General features: G+C 50.3%; 7 protein-coding genes across 9 annotated transcripts; 3 read left to right on the top strand and 4 right to left on the bottom strand.

Annotated features, from left to right (window-relative positions):
* Positions 1-1209: 1209 nt before the first annotated feature.
* LOC111077074 (TM2 domain-containing protein CG10795) lies at positions 1210-2327 on the bottom strand. Its single transcript, XM_022371207.2, has 2 exons — positions 1856-2327; positions 1210-1788 (listed from the first exon to the last, which is right to left on the bottom strand). Exons 1-2 carry the CDS (start codon positions 2116-2118, stop codon positions 1512-1514), a joined length of 540 nt encoding a protein of 179 aa, XP_022226899.1. The 5' UTR covers positions 2119-2327; the 3' UTR covers positions 1210-1511.
* A 178-nt stretch (positions 2328-2505) lies between these two features.
* Positions 2506-4558, bottom strand: LOC111081198 (selenocysteine-specific elongation factor). Its single transcript, XM_022377192.2, has 3 exons — positions 4286-4558; positions 3846-4200; positions 2506-3787 (listed from the first exon to the last, which is right to left on the bottom strand). Exons 2-3 carry the CDS (start codon positions 4105-4107, stop codon positions 2508-2510), a joined length of 1542 nt encoding a protein of 513 aa, XP_022232884.2. The 5' UTR covers positions 4108-4200; positions 4286-4558; the 3' UTR covers positions 2506-2507.
* A 308-nt stretch (positions 4559-4866) lies between these two features.
* Positions 4867-7546, top strand: LOC111077071 (probable peroxisomal acyl-coenzyme A oxidase 1). The gene is made up of 8 exons (XM_041591846.1): positions 4867-5088; positions 5191-5353; positions 5416-5708; positions 5767-6172; positions 6241-6747; positions 6805-6910; positions 6973-7128; positions 7202-7546. Exons 1-8 carry the CDS (start codon positions 4953-4955, stop codon positions 7460-7462), a joined length of 2028 nt encoding a protein of 675 aa, XP_041447780.1. The 5' UTR covers positions 4867-4952; the 3' UTR covers positions 7463-7546.
* Positions 7528-9365, bottom strand: LOC111081199. The gene is made up of 5 exons (XM_022371206.2): positions 9154-9365; positions 8904-9092; positions 8707-8845; positions 8423-8648; positions 7528-8362 (listed from the first exon to the last, which is right to left on the bottom strand). Exons 1-5 carry the CDS (start codon positions 9307-9309, stop codon positions 8095-8097), a joined length of 978 nt encoding a protein of 325 aa, XP_022226898.2. The 5' UTR covers positions 9310-9365; the 3' UTR covers positions 7528-8094.
* Positions 9366-9658: 293 nt separating this feature from the next.
* LOC111081196 (probable peroxisomal acyl-coenzyme A oxidase 1) lies at positions 9659-12534 on the top strand. Its single transcript, XM_022377189.2, has 8 exons — positions 9659-9901; positions 10198-10360; positions 10425-10717; positions 10794-11199; positions 11257-11763; positions 11826-11931; positions 11990-12145; positions 12205-12534. Exons 1-8 carry the CDS (start codon positions 9760-9762, stop codon positions 12463-12465), a joined length of 2034 nt encoding a protein of 677 aa, XP_022232881.2. The 5' UTR covers positions 9659-9759; the 3' UTR covers positions 12466-12534.
* A 40-nt stretch (positions 12535-12574) lies between these two features.
* On the top strand, positions 12575-13331 carry LOC121403860. 2 transcript variants are annotated; one of them, XR_005967519.1, is made up of 4 exons: positions 12575-12808; positions 12881-12980; positions 13033-13114; positions 13174-13331. XR_005967519.1 is itself a non-coding variant. In XM_041591849.1 (4 exons), exons 1-4 carry the CDS (start codon positions 12643-12645, stop codon positions 13227-13229), a joined length of 423 nt encoding a protein of 140 aa, XP_041447783.1. In that variant the 5' UTR covers positions 12580-12642; the 3' UTR covers positions 13230-13331. The 2 variants fall into 2 exon arrangements, 1 of the variants encoding a protein (XP_041447783.1); XM_041591849.1 differs by having other exon boundaries at positions 12580-12808; positions 12862-12980.
* A 49-nt stretch (positions 13332-13380) lies between these two features.
* On the bottom strand, positions 13381-21759 carry LOC111081194 (uncharacterized protein DDB_G0290587). 2 transcript variants are annotated; one of them, XM_041591848.1, is made up of 5 exons: positions 21124-21759; positions 16744-17001; positions 14639-16125; positions 14142-14577; positions 13381-14081 (listed from the first exon to the last, which is right to left on the bottom strand). In XM_041591848.1, the coding sequence occupies exons 1-5, from the start codon at positions 21227-21229 to the stop codon at positions 13642-13644; spliced, it is 2727 nt and encodes a 908-aa protein (XP_041447782.1). In that variant the 5' UTR covers positions 21230-21759; the 3' UTR covers positions 13381-13641. The 2 variants fall into 2 exon arrangements, with proteins under 2 accessions (XP_041447782.1, XP_041447781.1); XM_041591847.1 differs by lacking the exons at positions 13381-14081; positions 16744-17001 and having other exon boundaries at positions 14526-16125.
* Positions 21760-22788: the final 1029 nt, after the last annotated feature.

Raw genomic sequence — 22788 nt, 5'->3', positions numbered from 1 at the left:
TGGCCAGAGTTCATTTGCCCCAAACAGAATGCCGCCTGCTGCAAAACAGTGGCAGATATTGATACCCGAAGCAGCACTCGAGGCTTGGAGGATTGGAGGATTGAAGGAGGAGGAACTGGAGCTGGAACAACAACTGATGTCTGCTGTCGGAGTCAGAGGCAGAGTCAGACAAAGATCAAGTGCTGCCACTGGCTGTTTACACAGGCGGCACGGCTCTCACACTGTAATTATGTGGTGGATCCATAGACCAGCCCCATTGCCATTCCATCTCCAGCCACATCAACAACATATTGTCAACTTGGCTAATTGAAAGGCCAAGCCACATGTCCACATAACAATAAGGTGGGGCGGTGGATGGTGGACGGTGGGCGTGGTTGTGGCCGGGTCAGTGCATTGCCAATTTGACAGAGCATTGTAGACGGTGGGGAGGAGGAGGAGAAGGAGGCAGAGGCAGGGAAATGGAGTATTATTTACCGTTGCCCCTGTCAACGCCTGACAAGGCGTATTCGCCATTTGTTGGCCCCCGAGCCGCAGTTTAATGAAGGCTGGCTGGCCAGTGGCTCTAAAACTGTGTGATGTGTACAGTTTTAGATGGACTGTGCTGGTGGTATTTCCTTTTGGATTTTCGGTTGCATTTCGGAACACTCATTCAATTCGAGATAAAACTCAACTTGATCTCAATTGAAAACCTAATTAAAACGCATCGGATTACACGCGACCCCCTCAGAGCGGGACTGTGGAGAGGATTTGGGTGTGGAAGAGCGGGTTTTTGGGGGCCATGCAATTAAATCGAACAAGTCGCCGGCGTGATGCGTCGCCGCTGATTATTTCGGAAATGCCAATCAGATGAAAGGGCCAGAAGTTACAGCAGCAGCAGCAGAGTCAGCAGCCGCCATCCGCACTGCAGTGTGTGCCTTGTCGATTAGCCCTGTCTGAGCATTTCGCCAGTGAGTCAACCCAGTACGCAGCGGCAGCGGCGGCGTCGTGCCGCTGACCAATCTCTGTCACGCTGAAAATGTTCAAGTGATCAAAGTACAAGTGTGGCCAATTATTTTGTCTGATAGCCAAGAAGTGTGTGTTCTTGGGCCCGCTGACGCCTGACTGACAGAAGCAATTTCGCTGGGATGCTCCGTTGCAGAGGAAGGGGGACGTGAGTACATACATACATATGTACGTATAATAAAAGCCTATGGCCAGCAAAGTGTTTAAAATCGTTATTTATATTGGCAAACAATTTGTCTATGTGGCTCCCACAATTACAAACGTGTAGAGTTGTATATGTATATGTTTGTGTATGTGTATATCCATGTACAGAGGTAACTAAGACTAAATAATGCAACTTAGGCTACGAAAGGGAGGGGTGGCAACAATCTTTACACTTATCACTAGGGTACGTCGTAATGCACTAATCTGAGTTTAGCAGTCGTTGCTTAGTGTCATAAGCCGAATTTAAGATATAACAATGACTTAACGTGATCTACTGTACACCAAACGTTGTGCTTTCTTAACCATCACCAGTCGTCGCGCGGCAGCCGGTACGTCGAGTTGTCGCTCCGCACTATGTGGATGCCGGCCCCGTAGTAGGGTATGACGTAGGCGGATCCGTCGGCGGGCCCCACCACCTGCAGGGCGATGAGGACAATGTCGATCAGCTGGCCCAGGAACATGCCGCCCAGTGTACAGAACTTGAGCAGACCGATGCCCGGGTATCCCAGGTAGAAGCGGTCCACGCCGAACATCCCGAGGAACACTGACAGCAGTAATGTGGTGTCCAAATGGTAGCCATTCCTGTGGAGAAATGAGATATATCAGTAATGGGCCTCTGTGGGCAAGACACACAAGGGCTAGCACTAACGTCCACTTGCAGGGCACCTCCCGCGTGAAGGTGGCGTTGCCCGTTTCCGTGCAGTTGATTTCGTTGGCGGCGATGCACCACACCCGTGCCCGGCTCTCCTTGGTGCAGCCGCGCAGTTGCTGAGTCTTGGGGTCGATGTGATTCTTGGCAGGATCGGGACACATGAACTGGCCCATCATCTGCAGTTCGTTGCAGTCGACATTGACTTGGTCTGATTTCGACGTGAGGAAGAGCAGGATCAGCGGGACAGCGCGCCAGTACATTTGTGGCTTTGGCTGAGTTTGGCGTGTGTCTTCGTTGGTCTGGTCCTTGGTGGAGGTGCTTTGGTTTTGGCCGTGTTGCGGGTTGCGGTTGCAGTTTGCGCTTTGACACGATTCGTTTTGTTTCGATGTTATGTTGGATTTTGTTGGGCAGGCAGGCACCAGTGTTGTTGTTTGGACTCATTGGCATTTGGGATTAGAGTGTGGCCGTGCACTCGTGAGCGGCATGCTGAGATGCCAAAATGTGCTGTTACGCGCACATTAAGTTTACAGTGGGGGTGTGTGCCATAAATGTGTGCTGTTAGGCGCAAAGTAGTTATTTCAAAATGAAATTCGTTTCTTTATTTTTTTAATGTTTTATCCACCGCAAATTACGCACTAGTATATTTGTATCATTGAAACAGACCCGCCTGTTTATTGAAAATGTACTTCTTGCAACTCAACAGCACCTGCACATCCCTGACCTTCGCAATCGTCGATTCGGAAAGAGGTTCTCGGAACACAATGCAGACCTTGGAGCTCTGTCCGAAGGTGCGCTCTATGCAACCCCTCTCTCCGGTGGACAGCTCGATCCACATGCCCACGTACATGTCTCGGTTGGTCTCCTTCTTGAAGAGGTTCTGGACAATCACCTCGTTCGCGCTGACCACCCGCTGGATGCTCGCCACTTTCTGCTTCCGCTTGAAGACGCACAGCTTGGGCAGGACGTCTTGGACGTAGTTGGTGTTTTGCGTCTGCCAGGAAATCTGTCCCCAGAAGGCCAGACGGCAGCTGTTGCTATGGGCGTCCATGTCCAGCTTGGAGGCAATCAAAGTCGTGCCCAAAGTGGTCAGGACGGGGCTCTCGAACTGCAAGAAAGCAAACACCACACCTGTCGCCGGCATTTCCGCTGGCAGCAGCTCCTCCGCATACTCGTACTCTCTGCTGAGGTCGAATTCAGTCGATTGGGCTTCCTTGTCTTCGAACAGGGTTACATTGGCCATTACGGTCTCATGGCCGACGCTAATGTGGAACTTGCTTTTTGACTTGATGGCGTTCTTGTAGTAGCGGATCGACCTCAGCTGCAGGCAGACGGCCAACACAGGCTTCAGGTAGCCCGGCTGGGCTATTACACCGCGCTCCAGCAACTTGGCATTGAACTGAGTGATACAGAGGCCGATGCGATCACCCATGGACGCGCTGGTCACGTTCTCTCGGAACATCTGCATGGACTTCACCTTCCGCTTCTCGCCCAGAGCCGGCAGCTCCACTGTATCGTTGACCTGTACGCTGCCCTGGATCAGTGTGCCGGTGCAGACTGTGCCTTGGCCCTTGATGCCAAAGCAGTGATCCACGTACATCAGGAGGGGAGCACTCGCATTCCGCTGCGGTTGAAAATATGCCTCGCTCAGGCTAGCACGCAGCTCGGGAATGTTGGTTCCCTCCAGGGCAGATACTGCATACATGGGAACTTCGCTGCCGAAACTTGTGGCCGCCAGAGTCTTGGCCAGGCGCGAGCGCAGCTTCTCTAGCTTGGCCTCCCTCTGTTCGTCTGAAAAGGCGTCGATTTTGTTGATGACCACAATTAACTTCTTTTGCAGCAGCTCCCCTATGACCAGGCACTCGGCTGTCTGCGTCTGAATCCCCTTCTGGGCGTCCACCACTAGCAGCATTAGATCGATGATCTGAGCACCTGCAGGGGTCATTCTCATTGATTTACTCAAAGGTGTCATGGATGCGAGACCTCCTACCTCCTATGATGGTGCGTATGAGACTCGCATGGCCGGGGCAGTCGACAAAGGTGAACTGCAGCTTATCCGCCGCTTGCGACAGAGTTGGCGGCACCTCCACGAGCAGTCCGCTAAAGCCCAAGTCCAAGGTAATCCCTCGCTCTACCGACTGGGGATTCTTGTCGAAGGCCGCTGTGCTCGAGATGGAGCTCAGAGCTCGGGCCAAAGTGGTCTTCCCGCTGTCCACGTGCCCCAGCAGGCCAATATTGAAATTTGTCGGCATTCTTCATCGGCTGAATATTATAAACAAAATGCAATAGGGATGGCAGAGTCTCGATAACAGCAACATTGCTTGCATTCTCTGTTATGTTAACACCTGATTGCATTTTGCACAAATTATGTGAGCACAATTACCTAATTATGTAAGTAATTCTATCAGGCAGGCCCCCGTTTTTACTTACTTTTGCGTTTTCAGCCAAAAGTCATATAAGGCTGCTCCGACATTCGCAAAAGTGTGGTTGGTTACATTTAACAGAGACTTATCGATAGCTCAATTGCACTGGTAATAGTGTCAAATTCATTTCAATGCATCAAAAAGTCATCTATTTTCATTATGCAATTAAAATTTGTTTTGTTGTATAAAAAGCCGTTTACTTTTCATTTCGGCTAGCAGCGTCTAACTTTCTGTTTTCAAAAGTAATTTGGAAATATTTTTGCGAAAGTGAAAACCGGAGCCTGCTTGATAATTATGGAGGTAATTCTGTGTTAACTAAACAGCTGATTATCAAACATATGCAGGGCCAATAATAGAATAACAACATACAATTTTGTTATCTGAAACAATTATACGAGGTCGCTTTAACAATGCTGATAGGCTTAAGTGGTGTAGATGTAGATTTGAAAGACATTTTTGCACATATGGTGCCTACTTTTGTGTTCGCATACATATGTATGTACATATGTATACATACATATGAAAAGTCTAAAGAGCAAACGTGCAAAGTTTGTTGCTGGCCTGGCTTCTCTTCATACAAGTGAAATCGATGGTGGCCCCTCAGTTAGCCGCAGCAAGTAACAGCAACAAGTGGCTGTAGATTTTAGTCTCGCAGCGCATTCACAGAAAAGGAAATGGCAGCTTCAGCTATCCCAACTTCCGTTAATCCCGATATCCAGAAGGAGCGGGATGCGGCCAGCTTCAGCAGCGAAGAGTTCGCGGCCTGGTGGTCAGGTGGCGAGGATCAGCTAAAGTTCAACCGAAGCGTGCGTACGTAAACAAACTCGTACTATTGCTTATCTTGTGGGGCAACAACTCGATTACCTTGGCATGAAAATCATGCTGACTGTGCTATTTTGGCTTGCTTTGCAGGAGACTACCTGCAGAAGGATATGGATGTGGAGGAGGTGCGACAGATGCACAACAAGTCGCATGAGGAGATCTACGAGTTTTCCAGCAGGTCGGCCATTGTTGCGGCAAAGAAGCTGCAGCGGCTGCAGAAGGAGCGTAATCCCGGGGGAAACGAATACTGGCCGTGAGTGGATCTGTGTGGAAGGGCATTAACAGATAATAATCATTTTGCATTCACCTGTTCAGTACACTTTACGATAATCAGGTAATGTGGGGCCTGGTTCCGGGTGGCAATCCCTTCGGCGTGATGTACGTGATGCTAGTGAAGGCACTGCAGGCTCAGTGCACCCCCGAACAGTACGAGGAGTTCGGCAAGCGGATAGAGAACTTTGAGGCCTGCGGAACGTATGCCCAGACAGAGCTGGGACACGGCACGTACCTTCGCGGACTGGAGACCCGGGCTGATTTCGATCAGAAGACGGACGAGTTCGTGCTGAATACTCCCAAGATATCCTCATACAAATGGTGGCCTGGAGGCTGTAAGTGCAATCAACACTCAGTTTTCCCAACGAGATGTAAACTTTTCTTTTCTTCCAGTGGGCCACAGCTCCAACCACTGCATGGTGATGGCCCAGCTGTACATCGACAACAAACCCAAGGGTCCCCACATGTTCTACATTCAGGTACGGGACGAGGAGACGCACGAGCCTCTTCCCGGCATCCACATCGGCGACATCGGCAAGAAGATGGGCTTCATTGGCGTAAACAATGGGTTCTTGGGCCTGAAGAACGTCCGCATTCCCCGCACCCGCATGCTGATGCGCCATGCGCAGGTCAATTCTGACGGCAGCTATGTCAGTAGTCCTTCGAATGTCCTCACCTACTTCGCCATGGTGCGCACGCGCTGTGTGATTGCCTGGAACAATGCCGTGATGCTGGCGATTGCCGCCACCATCGCCACTCGCTATTCGGCAGTGCGCCGACAGAGCCCCATCAATCCCAAGTGAGACCCATGCACCTCCGCAGTTGAACGTTTGGAGTAATTTCTTCTTTGTTTTATGGATAATGCAGGGAGCCAGAGCCACAGATTATGGACCACGTGACGCAGCAAATGAAGCTGTTCCCGGAGATAGCGACCAGCGTGGCGTACCGCCTGGCCAGTGCGCACCTCTGGAACCTGTACGACATTACCTTGGGCGACATATCCAATGGAAAGTACGAGCGTCTCCCGGAGCTGCACTCCCTGTCCTGTGCCTTGAAGGTGAACTGCTCCTCGGACTCGGCCATTGGTGTTGAGAGGCTGCGACTAGCCTGCGGCGGCCATGGCTATCTCAGCTCCTCCAATATGGGCCACATCTACGTGAATGCCACGGCAGCATGCACCTACGAGGGCGAGAACACGGTTCTGCTCCTGCAGATTGGCCGCTTTCTGATGAAGTCGTGGCGCGCGGCGCTGAGTGGTGCTCCATTGGCGCCCACCGTCAAGTACTTGGCTGAGGTCCAGAAGAAGCCCGAATTTGGTTCTTGGACGGGCACCTGGGAGAACATGGTGCAGGCTATGCAATTTGCTGCAGCGAAGTAAGTAAACCCCCGTCCCACTTCATTGAGCTACCCTGACGATCACTTTACTTGCAGAAAGACTGCCTTGGCTTTCAAGAGCCTCTCCAGTCGTCTGTCCAGAGGCGAAACCGAAGAGACAGCGGCAAACCACACGGGAATCGAGCTTACTCAGGCAGCAGAGGTTAGGTTGTTTACATAGCTTTGGACTTTGACCCGCTCTGATCTTGATTTATTTTCTCGCAGCTGCACGGCCGCGCCTTCGTGTTCTCCTCATTTGTCGACGAGGTAACTGGTCCCAAGGCAAAGACTCGTTCAGCGGCGTTAAACCACGTTCTGGAGAACCTTTTGGAACTGTACTTGGTCAAGGAGTCGCTCAATCACATGGCCAACTTGCTTAGAGTAAGTTTGCACACACAGAATGTTTGTTTGCACACACAGAATGTTTGTTTGATCGATTGATTAACTCTTGCAGTTCATCGACTTGACGGACACGGATCTGACCAGGCTGCAGGACCGCCTGGAAACAGTGCTGACCAAGCTCCGTCCCGATGCTGTGGCCATTGTGGATGGCTTCGACTACAGCGATGTACAGCTCAACTCCACGCTGGGCTCCTTCGACGGCAATGCGTACGAGCGAATTTTCGATGCGGCCATGAAAAATCCCATGAACCAGAAGTCGGTGCCAAATTCCTTCCATGGGCACCTTAAGCCCTTCATGAAGTCCAATATCTAGTGCTAGTGCAATGTTAATATGCATATTTGTATGCCTCTTATATATGGGTGATTGTGTGATCAAAATATTATATTTTTTTATTATTTATTATCTCTATTGTTTACTTATCCTCCCTAATTTAAAGGTTTACTTTCTGTGGGACTCTTCAATAGCCTTTAGACGCCCAGAGCCATACCTGATGGTCTGACAATGGCTTACAGCAAAAGAAGTACAAGTTCTACTTGTGCTTAAAGTATATTGATATTAAATTTGTCTATGAATCCATTGAAACAGCTAAACACTGTTTTTTGTGTTTCTTTGATTTTGTCTGCTAAATCTGATTTTTGGTCTTCGAGATGAAGCTCTCCATCTCTTTCAATGAACCTAACACCGAATCCAATCCAGAGGGTGCTGCATTTGCAGTCCATGCTACTGGAAGAGAAGGTATGTCTAGATCAATTATTTTTGAAGCTAATTCAGCACCGTCGTATATCGGCTTATATTGGTTTAGGGTTTCTTCGGCCTCTCCAACAGGAGGTTCGGTAACCGCCAGATCCATCATTTTTGAAGGTATTTCAACAGAAGACTTCTGCTTAAAGATTAAAGCTTCACACACGGCACGTGCATGCAATGCGCGTCTCTTCTCACGATTTCTAAGTACTGAAAAAGCCTTTGCTGCCGTTACTGGACGAGCTGATGCGGGATCCACGCTTTCCTTCTTTATGTTTTCTGCTTTTACAACAGGAGGTTCCTGTGTGTTGCTTGTCTGTTGCTGCTTCTGCCTCATTCAAAGGAAACAAATCGTCTTCGATCTCCTCCTGGGTGCTTTGCGACTCTTTGTACTCGATTGGTCCTTGAGCACGACGTCGTAGCACCTTACGTTCAATATGATATTTTGCGCTTTCCATTGCCTTACGCTTCCTGCAATCAAAATAGATTATGACTTTATTCCGAACCGAGTTATGCTCGTTGGAAACTAACCTGTTACGTGGACTTAGTTTTTGAGTCGAGTTGGAGGAATGAGAGGCTGGGCTGTTTTTTGGATCCGACACCTTCGATGCTTCGATCTTCCCATGGACAAGTGTTAAGGAAGAACCTTTAACATCAAATGCTTCTGTCAGTTGACGGTAGATAGCCGAACCTGTGAGCATATGTTCGTGCATCTCCTTGAAAGCGTCCATATCAAACAATTTGGTGGCAACGGTTCCTGGTGGGGGAAAGAGAACTGTTTCACAAAAACTCATATCACCCGGCAGACTACATACCTCTGCGCAGCTGGGCGCCCTCGATGCGATACTGCTTCAGCTCTTCATCTTTTGCCTGTAGTTGCTTTGTCAGCGAGAACACCTGATCCCGCATGTTGCTGGCACAGGAAATGGAGTCAAGAAAAACCTTGCGATAAAACTGCAAAAAAAGATCGGCAATCAGCATTGGTGTGGATTGCATGTGGGCAGTAACTAACCAAGGCTCTGTCCATGTGTGCCAGGTGCCACTCCCACTTGAGTGGCATGTTGTTTAGCATTTTATATTTAAGTTGCAGCACGCATCCGGCATCCTGGTTTGCTTCGCTCAGCGAAGCATGTGTGGGATCGCCACGGACCAGAGCCACACGTACATCATCTTCTGGGAACTTCACTCGGGTGTTCAGCGCCTGCAAGCATGAAATATTCCTCTGAATTTGAATGCAATGCTTGCAGGCCATCAGAACTTACCTTCAAGCGCTTGGTGAAATCACTTGCGGACAAAGACTCTGTGTAGCTTTGCTCGCGCTCTTGGTCGAGGCACTGCAGCTGGAGGCCAGTGTCTGGGCCAGTCGCTACAAAGTTAATTACAAATTTCCTTCCATTGATATCTATTAGTTTTAGCATTTTTTGCTTTTGGTTCTTGTCATGAAGTGAATGGGAAGGGGAATGTTGACAGCTGTTTTGATCTGTAACAGCGAGCTGTTATGCGCATCTTTGCTCGGCTAACAGCTGTTGTTTTATTATGTGTCTTTATGTTATTTTAATTATGTTATGTCGAAAGTTAACGGTCAACAGACCAAATGGCTGCTCTACATGCTTTTTACACTACCGTATCATGGCAGCCTATCTTCGGCGCTCTCTCTCTCTCTCTCTCTCTGGACATTCTCTCTTTACAAAGCTCCAAATTGCACTTTGCCCCCCCACAAAGCTTTTTAATTCGCGCACCAAGAGCGCCACTTTCGCTCAGAAGTGATCCAGTACTTTGGTGAGACTCACAGCTGTTGGAACATTCCGCTCGTTCTATTTAAGTGCTGTTACCGTTGCTAGTTGTTAGTAAAATTGGTAAACGAACAAATGTCGCACATAAAGAACCTTATACCGACTACGGTCAATCCCGACCTGGTGAAGGAGCGCTCCGGGGCCGAGTTTGATGTGGAGGAGTTTGCTGCCTGGTGGCACGGTGGCCACGAGAAGCTAAACACCAAACGCGAAATCGGTAAGTCAAAAAATCTGGGAATTGCTACGTTATAGCTGGCCGTCTTCACTGGCCAATTCAAACAAAAGAAAACGAATCAGGGTCGGGTCCAAAGAGTTCTTCTAATTACCGGCAAAGTCCAACAGATTTATACATTGCTAAGCGTGTGAACTACCAATGTTGCTATATCAATAACAGATAATGATAGCAGCCAAGTTTCATTTGATAAGCGGCTGCTGCAACAGCACACCGCACAGCTTATCGCAACTGGGGGGCTCATCCACGTCAGAAGATAAGTTCTTTAATTTCTTCGACAGAAAGCGCAATCTTTAGCGACCTGGAGGATGGCTATGGGCTGAATCATGAGTACATGTCGCACGAGGATGTCTACAACTCGAGCGTGAAGAAAGTGGCAGAGGCCGCCGTCAAGCTGAAGGCTCTCCAGAACAAGATCAACCCAGGCGGCAACGACATTTGGCCGTAGGTACTACCCGATCATGTTGGAAAAAGTGTCCGCTAATCCTCTAATCTCTTCCTGGTGCAGCGGCTTACTGTACAATGTGCATAGCCACGGTCTCTTTCCCGCCAACCACCCACTGGCCACGCACATCACCATGTTCGTGGATGTGATCAATGGTCAAGGCACGCCGGAGCAGGTCGAGAAATGGGGCAAGGCGGCCGAGAACTGCAACATCATTGGCACCTACGCCCAGACTGAGCTCGCCCACGGCACGAATGTGCGCGGAATAGCCACGCGGGCGGACTTTGACCCCAAGACGGACGAGTTTGTTCTGCAGACTCCCAATTTGGAGGCATACAAGTGGTGGCCCGGCGGCTGTGAGTAGTGTCCATTGATAACTTTGCAACCGTCACTGATCTGATCTGATCTAATCTGTCTCTGCCCCCCTGCCAGTGGGCCACACTGCGAATCATGCCATGGTGGTGGCCCAGCTTTACATAGCCGATGTCCATCACGGCGTGCAAATGTTCATTGTGCCAGTGCGAGACGCGGAGACGCACTTGCCGCTGCAAGGCGTGGACATCGGAGAGATAGGAAAGAAGCTGGGCATGGTGGCTGTCAACCAGGGCTTCTTGGGGCTCGACAATGTACGCATTCCCCGCACCAACATGCTGATGAAGTTCGCCAAAGTGGAGAAGGACGGCACCTTCAAGGCCAGCCCCGCCTCGAGGGTCAACTATCTGACGATGGTCTACACGCGCTGCCTGATTGTCAACCTGACCTCCACTCTGCTACTGGAAGCGGCCACTATTGCCACCCGCTACTCGGCCGTACGCCGCCAGAGTCCCATCGAGGCCAAGTAAGTGCTCAGAGACATTCTCCATCCCCCAGTTAAGTAACTCCTGTCCCCTTGCAGCCAGCCCGAGCCCCAGATCATTGATCACGTCACGCAGCGCCTGAAGCTCTTCCCAGAGATAGCCAACGGCATGGCTTACCACCTGGCTGCAGAGCACATGTGGGAGATTTACGCCCAGACGGTGCAGGAGGCGAACAGCGGCAAGTTCGACCGACTGCCCGACATGCACATCCTGTCCTGTGCCCTCAAGGTCCTCTGCACGACTGACGGGTGTGCGGGCATCGAACGGCTGCGCCTCTCCACAGGCGGACATGGCTACCTCACGGCGGCCAACATGAGCAATATCTACGGGAACGCTGTGGCAGCCTACACCTACGAGGGCGAGAACACAGTGCTGCTCCTGCAGATTGGACGCGCGCTGGTCAAGGCCTGGGCTGCCTTTGTGGAGAAGAAGCCCGTCTCTGCCTCCTACGGCTACTTTGCGACATCCACGCAGCTGAAGCAGTTCCCCAAGTGGGACAACTCCTGGCAGTGCATCATCCAGGCCCTGCAATACACGGCCGCTCAGTTAGTTCCGTTCCAGCTTACTTTATTCGGTAACCAGTTTTAGAACAACTCCTCATTTTCAGGAAGACTCGCATTGCCTTCGAGAACCTAGCAGAGCGCATGGCCAGTGGCCAGTCGCAGGGTGTGGCGGCGAATAACACAGGCATTGAACTCGCCCGTGCAGCAGAGGTGGGTCCATTCTCTGTTGTATCGACTAGTCATTATCTTCTGTTCAAACAAATTATAGCTGCATGGCCGTCAGTTTGTTTGCCAAACATTCCTCGAACAAGTCACAGGACCCAAGGCCCAGAAGCGGTCGGCGGCTCTCAACAAGGTTTTGGAGAATGTTCTGGAACTCTTCCTGGTCCAGACTGTGCTCAATAACCTAAACGATGTTCTGAGAGTAAGTTACATGCTGTGAAGTGATGCCATAGATCGACTAATTCCAACCTCCGATCCCAGTTTATCAGCCTCACCGATGCAGACCTCAAGTCGCTGCAGAAACGCTTGGAGGTGGCTCTGGATAAGTTCCGTCCCAATGCAGTGGCCGTTTGCGACGGCTTCGGCTTCCATGATCGCGTCCTCAACTCGGTGCTGGGCAGCTATGATGGCAATGTCTATCCCCGACTCTTCGATTCGGCCAAACGCAGCACCATGAACCAAAAGCCGGTCCAGAAGTCCTTTGAGACATATCTGAAGCCCCTGATGAAGGCTAATCTGTAATCTGTTCCGCGCCAAGTCATGCTTATCGTCGATGTGTTTTAACAAATAAATATGAGTAACTCTAAGCAACAAGAGTCCATAGCTAGACATCTCAGAGATCTTCAAAGAAATGTATTAGAGTGAGCGTTGGGGTATACGTTAAGTCCCAAATTGATAATTCATATCGTAGTGTCCAAAATGTGTGAAGAATGTGAGTGTTCCACCTGCATGAATGACAAGCAGTGCTGCTGGTTCTTTGCAGGGTGGAACATAGCCACGTCCTTCATGTGTATAATACTAGCATCTGTACAAATTCACAAATACTATGCTTGGACGCAGAAGGATGGCAGAATTCATGGCAGAGGTGCGATTTGATCGGCAAGAGAAAACTGACTGGTAATCCACAAATATTTTCAGATCTTCTCGTTCTGAATAGTCGTAGCGCCACATATAAATTAGCGATTTGGTCAGTCGTCCTTGCTGCCAGCATAATTCACTTATTGTCTGGGACTCTCCTAATGATTGGATTGTCGAAGGTGAGTATTCGCTGCAGTCCTGCCCAGTACATAGCCTCCATTGCCTCTGCAGGATATCAGATGGTTGTTCTTGGTGGGGAAAACTACGAGTCACATTTTCCCATGTGCTATGCTGTTGACAATACTCGCTCCAGGTGGGTGTTCCACTGGCTTTGCATCGATATCGATTCCTTGTTTCTCCCCTCACTTTCAGTTGTCCATTGCGTATGCATTATTCGCGTGTGCAAGTTCTACAGAAGCCACTGGTGATAAGAGTAGGTGCCCCAACTGCGATCTCGTTCTTAATCATTCCAAATTTACGTCGTCTTCAGTGTATTCTTCCTTTAGCTATTAAATTTAATTGGAATCGTCGCACTCATGCTCTTTCTGCACCTGTTTCCATTTCATTACTTTTTGCTCATTTCGATAGTCGACAGGCGATTTATTGTTTAAGGAGCGTTTCGCATTCGTGTAAGCTTATGCTACGTACAACATGGAAACTCGAATACACCCGGAGGGTTCGCATAGATTGTTGCTACAAAAGGGTCAGCGGGGGGGATGGGAATAGTTGCCTTATCAACAACTTACTAAGCTTTAACATAAGTACACGTACTTAGATTATAAATAATTTAAAGTGTTTGCGGGGATCTGTGACCGCCCTCTGGCCCACTGGCCTACTGGCCTACTGGCCGCCAGCACGCTGCACATTGTCGAATGGGATTAGCACCCCGGGAGGGCCTCCAAACCGGCTCGAATGGCTGCTGGAGCCAGCGCTGGCCACTTGATGATGCTGCTGCTGTGTCTGCTGCTGCTGTGTCTGCTGTGACTGCTGGAAGGGTCTCGGCTCGGCCTGAACAGAGAGAACACCGATGGGTGCACCGAAGCCGCCGGTGTAGCGACCCGGGTTGACGGTGGGACGAGCTCTGTTTGCCTTGAGCGTGTTGCTAAATTCGTGCTGGCTGCCGGCCACGTAGATGCCTCCATTGCTGTCCGGGCTGTTGGCTGCCGGACTAGTGTTGGCGCCGGAGCCGGAAGTGCCTGTGGCCTGGGGACGCAGCAGACCTGGCGGTGCTCCAAATCCTCCCGTATACTTGCCCGTGTTGGTGGGTGGCGTTGACGTATCTGAAGAACGAATCAATCAGATGGAGATCTCTCGGGTAACCTTTGAGTGGCCGTACTCACCTTTGCGCTGTCCACTGATGGGGGTGCTGATCACCTTTCCCTCGTCGCTCTTCTTGTACTCCACCTTCTTGGTGACGCCATCAGTGGAGCCGACGCCATTGAAGGGCGGGAACTGATCTTCGGTGACGGTGACCTTTGGGGCCTGGGTGGGCGCGGCGGACTGAATGCCTTGGGGATCAAAGCGTGCTGCAAAATTGGTGATAGAGTTTGTACTAGGATTTTGTGGGACGGAGCTGCTCGTCTCATCGCTGGGCTGGTCAGCTGGCGGCACCAGTACCAACGGCGGCTCTGGGCTCTCGTTGGAGCTGCTGGGACTGCTCTCGATGCCTTGGACGGTGCCTGGAAGCGGAAGCGTGACTTTGGATGGAAAAGCGGAGGAGGCTGCTCTGGTCGGGACTGGTGTTGGTGGGGTGGACGGGAAGCGTGGGGTTGTGGCCTCAAAGCCCTGGGGCCTAAAGTCATTTGGCTTACTACCTCCCGCCGCCTGCGTCGAATGCTGGCTCCTTGAAGTTGTCCGGATTATAGGGCACTCCTGGTCCCACATCCGGATAATCGAAATCCCGCAGCCAGGCCGGCACTGTGGACGAATCAAAGGGGTTGTCCTCCGCTGCCGTGGGCGTGCCTGCCCTTGCCCCATCCAGGAGATCTGTGTGGTGGGTGGTTGTGATCAGTTTCGTTTGCTGTGGTTTTGTTGTGTGCGGTTTCTGTGGTTGGGTGCTGTGCGTTGTGGGTATGGAGGGTGCATTGGTGGTTCGCAGCGTGGTCGGACGTCGAGTGCCCGTCGTCGTCGTCGTCGTTGGAGCTCTTGTGGTACTGGTACTGGTTGTGGTTGTGGTTGTGCTGCTTTTGGTGGTGGGCAGTGGTGGAGGCCTTGCCGTCGGGGGCGGCGTCAGCTGAATGTTGTTCAGATCCACGTACGGCTCGTACGGCGGCTCCAGATCCTCGGCCAGCGTGTGGTTGTACTGGTCATTGTCCGTGGGCACGATGAAGGTGACGGCCACGTCCAGGTCCGGATCGGTGACTGCCTGCAGCCAAGGCGGCAGCGTGTACGCGTACTCCTCATTGTTGTCCAGCTTGTAGAAGGTCGATGGATCCAATGGGGTGGTGCTGCGCGGCGTTGGCTGCACCGTCGTCGTTCTCCTTGTTGTTGTTGTTGTGACTGGTCTTGGTGTGGTGGTTGTCCTTCTGGTTGTGCTGGTTGTTGTTGTTTTTGTTGTCGTCGTCGGTTGGGGTTGTTGAGTGGTGCTGATGCTGGTGCTGCGCGGCCTTGGCGTCGTGGTAGTGCTTCTGGTGGTGCTATAGTGGGCCGTTCCGCGATGCCGATTGGGGAACCTTCCTCCCGCATTGCTCGGCGTCGTGCTGCCCACATGCGCATTGGTTCCATGAGCTTCCGGTCCATCCCGCTGCAGCGGCACGACCGACACCTGACCCTGCGTCTGCGTCTGTTGGGGCACAGGGTCCGCCGGGGTCAGGGCATCGCCGCTGCTCAGACTCAGGTGTATGTTGTGGCTGGCAGGATCCTCCACTCCCTGCACGTACCTCGTCGGCTGTTGCTCGGTGATTATCAGTGGCTCGGAGGTTGGGGCAGGGTCCGTGAGATGCGGCGGCAACAGATCCCAGGCGATGACACTCAGAGGTGCTGCATTCGGTGCCGGTGTCCATGGCACTGGACCGCCAATGTCCGGATCCTGGCGCTGCAGCTCTCGGATGTACTCGGGCAGTGTTCCACTGGCCACCAGCGGCTCCTGGGCACTCTCCTCCTGCTGTTGCTGCTGCTGCTGAATCGGCACTAGCTGGGCCTGTTCCACCTCCACATCCGTTGTGACAGTCGTCGTGGTGGGGGATGGGCTATGCTTTGGAGGTGTTAGTGATGTGGCTGGTATTGGTGCTGGTGCGGATGCAGATGCAGATTCTGGGGCTGGTGCGAATGAGTTCGGATCGGTGCTCGTGTCCGTGGGCGGGGCCAGGCCCACTGCGATGGCATCTAGTTGGGAAGGATTCGTATTTGAGTATTTCACATCTAACAGAGCTCTGGGTCCTGGCTTTGGGTTCGCAGAGTGTGCGGGAGAGGGAGTGGGCGAGGGGCAAGGACAGAGTTTGAGACTGGGACTGGGACTAGGACTGGGACTGGGACTTGGACTGTGACTGCGGCTGGCATGGGATGCTGAACTAATCAGTGTGATGGGCGAGTTGGGGGCAAACGGATTCAGACGGAGCAGGGTGAAGGTGGGAGGAGAATGACTGGGACTGGGCGGGGCAATGGCATATTGGGTGGAAGTGGAACTGGAACTGGCATTGCTGTTGGTTTCAGGTGAGTCGCGCTTGACGAGCTTTCCCCCAATTTCATTTGTTTCTGTGGTTAGTGGTTCTACATGAGTGGTGCTAGTGGGTGTGGGTGTGGGTGTGGGTGAGCGGGTGCTGGTGCGGGTGCTATTGCTTGTGAGTGGTGCAACCAAGGCGTTTGTGTCTGTTCCTGTCAGTGTTTGTGGGGCATCGGTCGCGGTCCCTGCTGCACCGCTGGTCGCTGCTCCTCGCGTGGTTCTGGCCGTCGCTCGGGCTGCCGCTGCCGCTGCCTCTGCCGCTGTTGCTGTTGTCAACTCACCAATGTGGGGCGGGAGCAGATCATCCGCCGGCTGTCGGATCTCCGTGATGCCGGACGCGTAGGTGGGTATCTCGAACTGGAGGCCCTGGGCACTGACCACCTTGCGCCCGTCGGGCGTGTCAATGGGACGCAGGCCCGCGATCGGATTGCCGTAGCTGTCGACGGCCCTCTGTTCGCCCACTCCGGCCCCATTGAATGCCTCCGCCGGCTGCGCCAGTGGCGGCTGCAGCTCTAAGGCGAATGGCGAGGGCCGTACATCTGCGGGAGGAGAAGGTTGCTGGGTTAAGTGGCTTGCAAAACTTTCCGAGCCCAGCTCTTCAGAGAGTTGAAAGATGTCAGAAGCAGATGCAGATGCGCAGAAGCAAAAGCAGAAGAGGACAGAGCGGAGGACTATGGGGTAGCTGATGGTGGTTTCTCGGTGACAGATGAGTCAGCAGCGGGCGGCTCTTGGGCAATTTGCCTGCCACTTGCCGCTTGTCGCTGATTGATTGACATTGACTGAGATGGGCCATACATTTGGATGGATGTCCCCTCTGGATGGGTGATTCTGTTGCGACTGTTGTGACGGTGGTGCTGCTGTTGCTGCTGTTGCTGTGAAGGTGTTTGCCGTGCAATGTGGCTGCTGTTAGTTACACAAAGGTCTGCCACCAAATAAAATTCAATTTTAAAAGTTAGTCACTCTAGACGTTTGTGTGTGTAAGTGTGGAAGGTGTGGATGATGTGCGGTTGTGCGATTGTGCGATTGTGTGGGTGGGACAGGTGTTCAACGGCATGCAAGCAAAATGGCCATCAAGTTCGTTGCCCAAGTCTTTTGTTTGGGCCTCTTATTGTGGGTCCAGCTATGGCACAGCTGCCATAGAAAGGAAAGCAAAAATAGTATAGGGGGAAAGACCCGCAGGTAGGAAAACCCGATCAATTAATAAACTTGTGCTGAGCTGTTTCGGATGCACGAAACGCACTGTACCCTGTACCCTCGCCACCCAATCGGCGTATGAGGTACTCATTGTTCTGCCCCTGCTACTGTGGGAAGCCATGTGACAGGCCCGGCACAAGCGGGACAATTCAATGGCCAAATTAATTGTTAATCATTGACGACCCTCCCGACAGCATTTTCGTTATGTGTTGGAGGCTGGGTACACGGGGCTGCGCTCGTGCCGAGTGCGAATAATTAATAACAATTTACTTGGGGGCTTGCAAGGTTCTCAGCTCAGCTCTCAGTTCCCAGCCAAGTGGCGATCTGATCTCCGATTTCTGATTTGTGATCCCTGCCTCGATTTCTCGATTCCTGTTTACGTCGGAATAACTGAATAATATTTTAATAAGTCACTCGGTCCCCCTCAACCGCTCTGTAGGTGGGGGGAATTCTGGAAATGCGGTTTCTGCTCGGAACTCGTCTGTGACTAAGCATCAAACTGAATGCCAGATCATGATGGGCGTTCCATTCATTCGATTTGCTAAGTCTTTGGCTCTGGCTCTGGCTCTGACTCTGGCTCTAGTTAGTTCCGGCTACTAAGCATATGTGCATATTATACATTTTATATATGTACAAATACTCGTACAATGCGATTGTGATTTGCATTCGAGGTGGGTTCTGGCTTATCATTGCTGGAAGCCCTGAACTCTCCTCCCTTTCTGAACCCATCGCACACTCTCGTACTCATAAATATGAATGCCTGCGAGCGATCTAGCGATCCGATGAAGATACAAGCATCCACCATTACTCATTGGGGCACAAAGTGTTTTGGTAATTGAAATTCCATCACAGCCACACTTCCGCCTGAGACCAGGCCTCAAGTTCAGGCCAATTAATTTTGCTTGTCTCCATCTCCAGCGCCATCTCCATCACCATCGCCAGCGACAACTCCATCTTCAACTCCTCCTCCGTTTATGTTTATTCAATTTAATTTTAATTGATTGACAGCTTCACGACATCTGCACCCCCACAAGCCCCAAAGACAATGGGATTTCTGCTTGGAAATATTCGTATTTTGCACTTGCCAATTGTACAATTGTACAGTTTTGTCTGTCTGTCTGTCTGTACATGCCTGATTGTCGATGCCGTTGATGTTTCTCTCTTTTTGTTTGTTTTGGATGTTTTTTTTTTTTGACAAGTTTCTGTGTTTAGTCAACCTTCAGCTGAAATCAAAAATCAGCAAAAAATTGTAATGGATTTTGATTAATCTTCGTTTTGTATCATCCTCTCTGAGGGCCTTGAGTTATCGACTTATTGGGCTGAATGCCAGCCCCAGTCCCAGCCCCCCACACACTCGACGAACTCGACGCGAAAAATGTGTCAAAAGTCATAAAAATCCCAATAAACAAAACGAGTGTGTAAATAATACCTTGTTTTTAAACAAATCAGACGCAAAGCGCGTGTTTATTGCACTTGAATCGATTGCTACGATCGGATGGGCAGCCAGATCGCATGGAAATGCCAGGTGAAAGAAAACTGAGACTCTCCCACAAATACGCAAACATAAATATTTATTGAAATTATTTGGAATAAAACGAACGGTTCTAGATGGCGCTGATGGCAGTGTCGGGTGCTCTTTTGAAGAATTGGAAAATACAAACTCGTACTCGTAGTCGAGTACCGAGAGTGCCTGCCTGCTGTGGCAATCGATTGCAAAACGAAATGTGATTTTCTATGACGAAATCAAGTTACTGCCGCTCTCGTGAGTCTACTACAGTATGCACATATCTTCATCTGTATCTATAACTGGTTGATATCCCATTGTGTTTTAATTACGATAAGCTCAAGTCGAGCCATTAATCATGAAAAGCGAAAATAAAGCACGATTCACCCATTGAGGCCCCGCAGGATGAGGGGGGAGTGCAGTCCCCAGGCCGTACGAATTTGCTAATTATCACGTACGGGTCCATTCATTGCGATAACTCCATTGATTGGCAAAATTCGAAGTCCACAACAGACAAATTTCGGTGTGAACAACCATAGAAGTCCATTAAGGAAATACTCAGAGCATTAGGTGATGCCTAATAATATATATTTGGTTTCAGTCTGCGTATTATCCAATTAAGCGGAATAGTTGTCTGGGGGGTTGCAGCACTCCTCTAGCCATATCCCTATAACCATTCCAACCTGTCCTGGCCTATCGCTCATAAATGCTTCTTTTTTTTCTGTGTATTTGTTTTTGTTTTGGTTTTGAGCTTCCCATTTGTGGCCCCATGACCTAAAAAGAGCCCCATCAACAGCAGATTGTAGCTGGTGTAAACAACTCTGTTAACAAATCGTCTTCTCGAAAGCGTCGCTAAATTTATAGACCTCTGCTCTGATGGGCCGGGGCTGGGACTGGGGCTTGGGCCCCTACTCAGGGTGGTTGGAGAATGGGAAGCAGCTCGTCCCAGAGGTCGTATGCCCCTTCTGTGTGCCCCTCCACCGAGTTTTGTCCCTGCCTGAGGCGAAGACGAGGAGGAGGAAGATCGACAACGACTTAGTGGAAGCCTTGCCAGTCACGTTATCTGTCGCTTGGTGTCGCTTGCATAACATCTGCCGCCGCCGCTGCTGCTGCTGCTGCTGATGATGTTTCTGTAGCTTTATTTTTCTTGGATACACAGCCATCAACATCAGCATCTCTGCTCAAATTTCAGTTTTCGGATGGGACTGCCATTGGAAATTGGATGCCGTCTCTGTTTGTTTTTGCAGCGGCTACTTGATTTCGCTTGGGTCCGGGGATAATGATCTACGCCTAATTTTCTCGAGCCCCAAACAGTTTGTTTATCAAATAAAAACAGATTAAATTGAAGTATCTTTTTCAACGCATTTGAAGAGCGAAGGCAAAGTGCAGCTGGATTCCTTCAAGGCAGGAATAAGAGGAGACTAAGAGATAGACTCTTATGTGCCCCACAATGTGGGTCATGAGCATGATTGGAGGTCATTTGCGAGCTGAGTATATACACATAAGTGGTTGGGAGTAGAGGGAAATGATTTTAGTTGTGGAATGTGATTTCGGTGAGAGTGGGAGGCAAAGTTCTAAGAGCGACACAAAGTGATAGGGACAGTGGGGGTGGTAGGGTGGTAGGGTAGGGGTAAACACATAAAATTAGTAACACTTGCAGTTCGAAGGAAGCTTGGACTTTTTCCATGCTCTATCCAAGCTTCCTCCGAACAATCGTATAATATATACATTCAAAAACGGTTAGACATGCGCATGCGTAGACATGCATAAAGTAGACAAAAAACGAAACAGATGCGCAAGAGACAAAGAGACAGATAGAGAGAGATTACAAGCGAATATCGGATTCGCATATCCGTGCGAATTGAATGCGATGCCGATAACGCAATCGAAACGGTATACATATCTACGATAATGCTACGTTTGTTGTTGCTGTTATTTTACTACTATTTTTCTATTTTTATACCAGGCCTTCCAACGGCTGCGTGGACGCTGAGGAGCAGCAGCATCAGCATAGCGGTAATGCTGGCAGAGCTGCCGCCACTCTGTGATTTGTTCATATCGATTTGCATTTTCGTGGGTGGGGGAGGAATTACAGTTGCTCGTTGTTGCTCGTTGTTTCTCGCTGTTTTTTTATTTGTTGTCTTTGTCACGCAATTAACAATTTAGAATTGGGCATTGCCCAAATACAGAGTCGAAATCCGCGAACGAGTTCGAATAATTATCGCGTAGGAGCAGAATAACAATGATCGGAGCCGCGGCGATGGCAAAATCGGAGGCGACGACAACGACAACGGCAAGCGAAGCCGGCGGCGGCGTGTGCACAACAGTATTGCCAAATACAAATAATATGTAATATTCCAGCCTCTTCTCCCTACTATTCACATCAAATTCAATCAAACTGCGACACGATATCACGAATCCGCAAGACAAGACGCGCGTCCGACGATGCAGCTAACAGCGAAGAGGAGTCAATCGAGAGATTGAGAGTGAGAGTGCCAGAGAGAGAGAGCGAACGGAGATTAACAGGTGCGCGGTGCGATCGAGCGAGACACGTCCGCAGCTCACGAGTTCTGCGGTTTCAATAAACTTGGCAGCGGGTTGGAGCTTGACTTGGAGCATGGCTCTGCTTCTGCTTCTGGCTGTGGCTGTGGCAGTGGCTCTGGCGTTGGCAGTGGCAGCGGCAGCGGCAGCAGCTTCCAGGGAATATAAGCAAGGGAAATGCTGGATATGTGGACTGCCTATACTGTTTTGTTTACTGTTTGACACTTCCCAGGGGTCTGCACTCCTCATTTTACACAACTCGGGGAAAATATATCAAAATCGGATCATAATATCATTTAGTTGCCAGAGGAGCATCATAGAGGGCTTGGATTCAGAAAGATAGGAGTCCCTCCTTATTTCTTGCTATTTGTAGAATCGCATTTCCATTGTCTGGTGCAACCGGAAAGCAGTGGAAAATAATTGTTGTAATTGCCGACTTTTTTTTGCATACTAGTCGGTCTACACTTACACACTGACGTATTGCCAATGACGTTCAAGGTCAGCCGCACCGCCCCATCTGCCCTGATCTGAACCGATTCACAGCCTTCCCATTCCGCAGACTCCCGCATCCAATATTCAGCCCACAGTCGCTTAACATTCCGCCCGAGCATATTCAAAGCAAAACCAAACGACTCCAGCTAGACACAAACTTAGCATAAATATGTAAAATTAGTAGCTTTGCGGCTGAACCTTTGCATACTCTTATACTACTACAACTTAGGAGTACACTGCCTGTGGAACGTTTCAGAGGGAAATCATTTACATTGAGGAACTAGTTTTCGTAGAAACAGACTGGATGTTGTTGTCAGAATACCCCATGGGAGGGAGGGTATTCAAATGGAAACACACGCACTCAAAATGCAAATGGAAATTGAAAACGAATGTGTTTGGTTTTGTTTTATTTTGAGTTGACAGGTTTGGCTTGATTTTCGTCAAATATAGTATTATGCTAACAATGCATAATTTATGCGAACCATTTATCACTGATCCGACAGATCCTGTTCTCACAGCGACTGTCGTCAGATCAGTCCCAAAAAACAACTTTGACACAAAACAAAACCATTCGAAGCCTGCCTGCTGGGGCGGG

This window comes from Drosophila obscura, unplaced genomic scaffold, assembly GCF_018151105.1.
Source record: "Drosophila obscura isolate BZ-5 IFL unplaced genomic scaffold, ASM1815110v1 contig_151, whole genome shotgun sequence".
In the NCBI taxonomy this organism is placed as follows: domain Eukaryota; kingdom Metazoa; phylum Arthropoda; class Insecta; order Diptera; family Drosophilidae; genus Drosophila; species Drosophila obscura.
This window is presented reverse-complemented; position numbering and strand designations above follow the sequence as displayed.